The 7,444-nt window shown below is 41.4% G+C and overlaps 1 protein-coding gene across 2 annotated transcripts in view; it reads right to left on the reverse strand.

Annotated features, from left to right (window-relative positions):
• VPS50 (VPS50 subunit of EARP/GARPII complex) overlaps positions 1-5,748 on the reverse strand; it is a 99,281-nt gene extending 93,533 nt beyond the window's left edge. Inside the window, exons 1-2 of one of the 2 annotated variants that reach the window (XM_052802102.1) lie at positions 5,514-5,748; positions 3,134-3,202 (exon numbers count right to left, since the gene is read on the reverse strand). In XM_052802102.1, the coding sequence (XP_052658062.1) occupies positions 3,134-3,202; positions 5,514-5,546 (102 nt within the window). In that variant the 5' untranslated portion in view covers positions 5,547-5,748. The remainder of the gene's footprint in view (positions 1-3,133; positions 3,203-5,513) is intronic. The other variant, XM_052802112.1, reaches the window with a different exon arrangement.
• Between the last annotated feature and the right edge of the window lie 1,696 nt (positions 5,749-7,444).

The raw sequence follows: 7,444 nt of genomic DNA on the forward strand, positions 1-7,444 counted from the left end.
CAATAACAGAATGGTTCAAAAATAATTAGAGCTCCCCAGGGCGATCAGGGCACATAGATGAAGTAAGGTATCTCAATCAATAAAGAGATTAAATCCCTCTGCAGACAACTTTCTCTTCTAGAAACCCAGCCTTGCAGGATTTGCCGTATCTACAGACTATATCACAGAACTAAACTATTATACACTTACTTCTCTGTGTGACCGAGTTGGCAGTATGAGTCTGTATTAGAACAGAACAGAAAGTAAGTCTGCTATGATTTGCCTTCATATGACAGAAGCAAATTGAAATTTTTCGAGATAATTGCAGAACTTACTGGAATACTGGTTAATGTGAGTGCATACACATGGAGGTATTCAGTAAAATATTCAGGTACCAAATAATTTCATTGTTTAAAAATAAAAAATTGAGGAGCACAGTCATCACTAACATGCTTGCAGCAAGCCACCAGTCCGCAAACCAACAACTTTCAGATATCAAGACCCAAATGACTTCTGCTGCAACATCAACATATTCTTCTTCCTGTGCTTCGTATTTCCCATTTGACCTCCAAACTAGTGTGACAGTCCCCCATTTCAAAAACATGGTTTTGTCCCTGGAGTTAGCATTATCTATCGATGGCTTGTGCTCTTTCCAGTAATTCATGCTGGCTCTGCAGCCTTTCATTCTGTATAACTTTCTAGAGCTTTAACTCAGCTTTTGAAACTTTCAGTAACACTTGCCCTAAATCACTCTGGAGATACCACTTTGAATGTGGAAGTGTGATGATGAAAATTGCAGCATCATAACCATTCTATCATCAAAACAGTATTTGGCTGGTGAGCTTGAGACTTTTGTTATTCAAGATATAAACAAAAACAGTTATTTAAATGTGGCAGCAGAGAGCAATACATGCTTTCAAATAGCAGTCTGCAACACTACGAAGTTACGCTTTTACTTGTTGCCTTTAAAAATCTCCACTTTTTCTTTAGTCTTTACTTTTGCATTCAAAAGTGAATTCCCTTTATCAAACTTGTCCATTATTATAAAATAATTATTGAGGGGCTTTAGCTTATATCCAGCAAAGCTGCTTGATCCTATAATTACAACGTAATTCTGATTTGTGACATCAGTATGTTGCCATGGCATTGAATATAGCTTCAGTTCAAAACTAATACCAATATCCAAAAGCTCAATGACTTTCAACCTCTGTGCAGTACTGAAACCTAATCTTGATGGTTACTCATACCACAAACACAGACAATATCTCCCCCTCCTCACCCCAAAAAATGCCTGTTTTCAAGAAAGGATATCTGAATCTATGCTCACAGTGACAGGAGACACATTACAGTGCCTCATCTGATGTCTCATCATTTGAAAAGTAAAATCCTACAATAAAGGTTTTAGCACAGTTAAGGAGGCATGACGATATAAGTCCTTCCTCCAAAAGAAAAGGGCTGGAAGTAAAGTTACCGTGACAAATAGCCTGGGACCATAGCCAGGAGTTAAACTGTTCAAAACACAGTAATTTTACTCAAGATTCTTGTGATCTAATGTTTTCATTTAATCACATAGTCATGCAATTTTATATACTTTCACTCAATACAGCTTGTTGAGACAGAAAAAGTTAATGTAAGCAACTCGGAATTTTGAGAACTAGTCACCTAAAACATTTTGGAAGGAAAAAAAACACATTAGAAGACTAAAAAATATAAAAGTCTTAATCTGTGGCACACAAGAAAATAATACTCTAATTTTATCAGCTTTAAAAAAAAATAATCAGGTGACAAGTTCTAATGTTGATGCAATCTTGTCTTTTCAGGCACAGAATTCATAACTACAAGGATATTCTGTATCCCAAACAGTTGCAGATAATGTTTTCACATTACAAATGTTTGACATAAATGTATGAAAAAATTACAAATTATTGACAGGTATTTGTTTTCCCATTGTTATTGATACAAGGTGTAGGCTTACTGGACATATAACATCTAACTATTAAAGAATGGAAATTCAGGCAAGATATCCTACATCTACTTCTACCTGGAGAGTCAACGTGGCAAAAAAGACAGTTTGAAACTGGATACTCAGTGGGTGGCAGGAATCTGCAATCTTGAAATCTAAGCCGTGGAGATGAGACAGTGCTTTCAACATTGCTGCAACTGAATACTTTCGCTCCTTGAAATCAATATATTGGCCAGTGTTTAACAAAGTATTATGTACCAATTCAGAAATTGTTACTTGTTTTTTTAAATATACAGCAATGCTGATTTTCTGGTCTGCCTCAGCACAAGCAACATATTACGCAGCACTTACACAGAGACAAAGAAACACAAGGAGGGGGTTGTTTTGTTTTTTAAAACTATTGTAAAATAAGGCATCCAAATTCAAGTCAGCAACTTAAATATCTCATTGGTTAAAGGCAAAATCCAAATTAGGAGAAAATAATAAACATCCACAGCAAGCCTTGTGAATCATCCACTCAGATCAACAGGGTATAAGGAGCAGTCAAATATTGTGACAATTTTTCCCTCACACCCAGACTATTCAGCATGATTTGTGAGACAACAGTGAGCTGGCATCATTTAAGTAGTGAGACACAAAAAAAAAGCCAAAAAAATGTTATTATTATAAAGCTATAGCATTTAAAGTAGAACATGAAGTTAATTGTATATGGCTGAAGATTAAAACCATGAAACTATGAAACGTACTTACTGCACCAAAACCATGAAGAGTTTAAACACCAAGACTAGAACTATCCAGGTTACCCATATAGCATCTACTTTCCAAAGGGGGGAAAAAAAAAAAAAAAAAAATAAAGGCAGCACTTTTCTTTTTCCTTCTTTTTTTTTTCCTTCATTCCAGCAGGAAGCCTATATAATATTAAGATCAGCATCCAGTGACAACTCAAAAGTTCCAAGAACGAAATTTTAATGCAAGTTCATTCTAAGTCAGTGAACTGTTTTGCCTCACATCACTTAATTCTTTCATAAAAAAAATTTTAAAAGATTTTCAGTAAGAAATAAAACTGTCAGAAAGAACAACAGCAAACCTGGTGTTAAAAAAAAAAAAACAACAAACAGCTAAGTGTCATCTAACTATAAAATGAATAAGTAAAAATGAAGGGGGTGGGAGTAGAGGGACTGTGTATCATACCTTACTAGGAATCCGAAAGCTTTCAATAGGACTGAGGTCATGAACACTCTCCTGAGGACTTCTTAGACCCTTTAAAAGAATTTTAATAGTTAAGATTGACTACTTTATGTATCTTGCAATCAAACTGCACAAGTCTTACCTGCTGTTGAATGTATACCTAGAAGTCCTTAATAAATTACACTGACATGAGGCTGAAAGGGTAAGACTTTATTCTATAAACATTTAAGCAAGACCATTGGTGTATAAATTATGCTCCTCAAACATCTAAGCATTTCCAGCTTTGTGCTGCAATATGTACCTTTTCAGTACAGTTCACTAACATTCCCTTCACAAAGGGGTCCTCCTCTCAACTTCCAGATGTTATTTAAAATTTAAAAAAGCATGTGTCCAAAAAACGTAACATACTTTGTTCCACTAACTTAATGGTTTAATGGAATCAAATAATTGAATTAAAGTCCAGTGCCACCTACTCTGTGCAAAATTATATTATTTTTGCTTGATAGCACATTTGTCTGTTTACCATATAACACTATCAGGACTGATTTTCCTTATGCATAACTAAACTGAAAAAGATGCATAATCCACATTAGCTGCTTTATATAATTATTACTCTTTGAGACACATAAAGCCACATAAATAGAATATACTCTAGTAGACTGAAGCTTTGTACAGGAAGCATCAATTAATCAGCTGAGTATGTTTTTGCTGAATATCCAACACACTCACAATTTTATGAAGCAATACCACAGAACATGCTGCTTAGCACATTTTCTACCAGCTCCCTAGGCAGAGGTGAATCTAAACATTCAAGTTTCAGATATGGCTCTCTTGAGTCTTCAGGGTGTTCACAGGAGCCACGAGTTTCAGGCAGACTTCCCTCCTACTCTTGCAGTTGATGCTAACAGTACTGCTTCCAAGTCCCTTTCAGGCCCTGGGTACCTACACTTTCTTTGAAACAAAAGGACCTATGCAATTACTATGTGAGTTTATGATGAGAAAATCTTGTATTTATCTTTTGAAACTGATAAAGTGTTTTACAAATTCATCACTTTTGTGGTAACTACTACATTTTACAATTGTTTCATCTTCCTAGGATGCAAAACCACTTGATTTTGGTTTTGATTCTCAGATTTCCTTGCACATCATTTCAAAACATCCTCCCCTTCCAGTTACTACCACCAAAGGTGACTCAGCTCTATGTATCGGAAATTCAAGGTTATAAACAACCAAAGCAACTGCTGCAGCTTCTCATACTTCACATGAAATCTTCTACACATCCTCTCAAAAATCTGCAGTACTACTAGCAGCTTATCTTCAGAAGCAGTAAAAGTTTCACTTATCAAATGCTAAATGGAACTTAACCTTTCCCAAAGGCTGAAAATTGTGTAAGTCGCTTCACTTTCAGACCACAACCTTTCCACACTGGGCAGGCTTCCCACAACTCCTCTTAGTCAAGCTGAAAACTGATTGTTTACCCCTATACTGAAGGGGAGCAGAACATTACTTTGGAAATTCAGCTTCCATGCCGGTGCCCGTTTTTAGACCCTGTCTCCCACATAAGCATGACAACTCTGAGGGCACAGTTTAAAAAAAAAACAAAGTTCAGTTTCTGCTTTTCCCACTATTTTCTATAACTGTCTACAATATCTGATGTGGTGGGAGACTCAAGTCTCCCAGATGCAGACACACAGTCAAAGAGGGTTCGTTTTTGAGGTATTTCATATATGCGAATGAGTCGAATCCTCTTCTAATACACTCCTTTAAAAAAGCTCTCAACCTTAGAAACACTGGTCCAAACGTAGACTAGATCTACATAATCCTAGACACAACTGGTACAAAGAAGTGGGCTAACAGAAACACATTAAGCACTGTAGCACACATTCTCAATACGTGCCCACCCAAATACCTCCCCGGCACCTCCACAGCCTTGCCTCAGTCTTGATCAAAAGCATTTGCTATCAGACAAAGCCATGTCCCAGTACCACGGCCCAGCACTCCAAAATTGTACGTGAAAAAAGGAAACTGACACAGACCAGTCGTGTCATCTTCAACACCAATTTGTCTGTTATCGCACAAGCTACATGCTGGCACCTACGCATGCTTCCATTTCTTGATTTAAAGAGGAAAAAAAAAAAAAAAAAACAGCTAGATGCATGCGTACCGAGAGGTAAGACACACTAAGACTTCCCTCTCCCCACAAGCCGGGCTGAGGGCGATGCCCGCGCCCCGGAGGCCCATCAGGGTGCCCGGGCACGGCCGCACACGCCTGCGCCGGCCACCGGCACTCCCCTCACTGTGTGCCCGGGCACGGCGTCCCCGGGGAGAGCCCGGGACCCCCCCCGCGGCGGGACCCCGCTGCCCTCCGACCCCAGCCGCTCACCTGGCGGGTCATCAGCGACTTGATCTTCTGCATGATAGCACCGGTACCGCCGCCGCCGCCGCCGCCCCGAAAGCGCTCAGCAGCTCCGCGCGGCCGCGGGCTCCGGCCCCGGCGGGCACGGGGAAGCCATGTTGGACGCCACCTGACAGAGCCCGCCCGCTGCTCCCTGGGACCGGTAGTCCTCAGGCGGCGGCGCCCAACTACAACCCCCGTCAGCACGGCCGGGAGAGCGGGCACCCGAGAGGGGAGCGAGTGGGGGCGGCTCCTTCCGCCGCGGCGCGCCTGGTTGGCGCCGGCAGCCTTGAGGTAGCTCCTCTCTGCCAGGCGCTGGGACGGCCGGGCCGAGCCGAGCCGGGCCGGGCCGGGCCGGGCCGGGGGCGGCGGCGGCGGCGGCGGCGGCGTGAGGAGACGCGGGGCGGGTCCGCGGCCGCTCCCGGCAAGCGGGGAGCCAGCCGCTGCCGTGGCTGCGGGAGGCGCCTCCGCCCGGGGAACCGGAACTGGGCTGCGGAGAAGGAAGGGCTCCGGCCGGCGTGGACGGCGGATCCGGTGGGGCTGTGGCAGCCCTCCGGAGCAGCGGAAGGAGCTCGTAGTATGGCAGCCTGCTGTTTGAAAGCACTGCTACTCATGTTGCCAAAACCCGCGCTCTGCCCTGGCCTCTTCGTTACGTTTGTATCCGCGAACGCCTCGACTGGCACTGGTGGCCCAGCAGGCCAAGGGTGCCTCCGGGGTTCAGGGGATGCTCATAGGGTATTTGAACATTGGGGTTTGCGTGTTTAGACTTTGAAAGCAATTATCTGAGAAGACGAAATGAGGCACTGTCTAAGACTAGCTGGGAAATACACTTAGACAATGACAATTTTCTGTTTGCCTCGGGTTGTTTCAGGTGTTATGCACGAGGGCCTTGGACCTCTTCATGGAAGATGCAGTTTTGCGTCACCAAAACAAGCATGTGTGTCTCTGTACTTGGGTTGTCTAGATCTCAACTAAAAAAAAAAAAAAGCTGATAACTTTTAAAATATTTTACATCAGTACAAAAAAAGGAGGAACTTATCCTATAATCTTTGCTTAACTGGAGATGATATTCAATAGTAAAGCTACCAACACATCCGCTGCAGCATAGTAATGCCTGCAGAAAAGGTTGTCTTTCCTTTTGGAATTATTGGAGTCTGCACGTAGGTCAGCTCAGCGTGTGTTTTCTAATCCCGTTGTTATTTAGCTCCCCAGCTGGCCCATAACTTCTTTCAGGGTGTGACGTAAAAGCAGGCATGCTGCTCTCCGTTCGAACCGACACAGTGATGAAGGGAAGTTGGGAATAGTGGTCCCCTCTGTGCATTCTTTGGCAAGAATTCATTACTTCTGGCTACTGTTGGGAATATAATCCATAGTTATTTCTGTGGAAAACCTCTAACAAGTTTAGCACATAGCAAAGTTACTTGTTAGTAATAACTAAAATTTTCAGAAATACTGAAAGTATTCAGAATGTTACCACTGCAAATAAAGTTGCTTTAATGTAGTTGCTTTTATTAAAAAGAAATGAGTGGGGTTTGATTAAGTCTAAACACCATTTAACAACCAGCACAAGCTAGAATCCTATAGAAAAAATAATGTGCTTTTTTTAGCAGCCACTTTATTTGTATAAGTTAGTGTAAAAAATTGCAGCATATTAATGACATCAAGAGCATATCCAAATGCTGGAAATAAGGGGACACACTTGAAAATTATAGTTTTGCTAATCCCTTCTTTTTTTTTTTTTTTTTAATTTTCTTTGCCAACATAGGGCATTTAAAACACCAACTCAGACTTTATCCCAGTGTGAAAGCTCCCATTCATTTCAGTTAGAAATTGGAATCTGTGACTAACTACATGTTGAAACCAATTAGATAATAATTTCTAACTCAGGTTTTATAAAAGGTTGCAATTTGATACATCTA

The sequence above is a fragment of the Harpia harpyja genome, chromosome 1 (genome assembly GCF_026419915.1).
Source record: "Harpia harpyja isolate bHarHar1 chromosome 1, bHarHar1 primary haplotype, whole genome shotgun sequence".
Taxonomy (NCBI): domain Eukaryota; kingdom Metazoa; phylum Chordata; class Aves; order Accipitriformes; family Accipitridae; genus Harpia; species Harpia harpyja.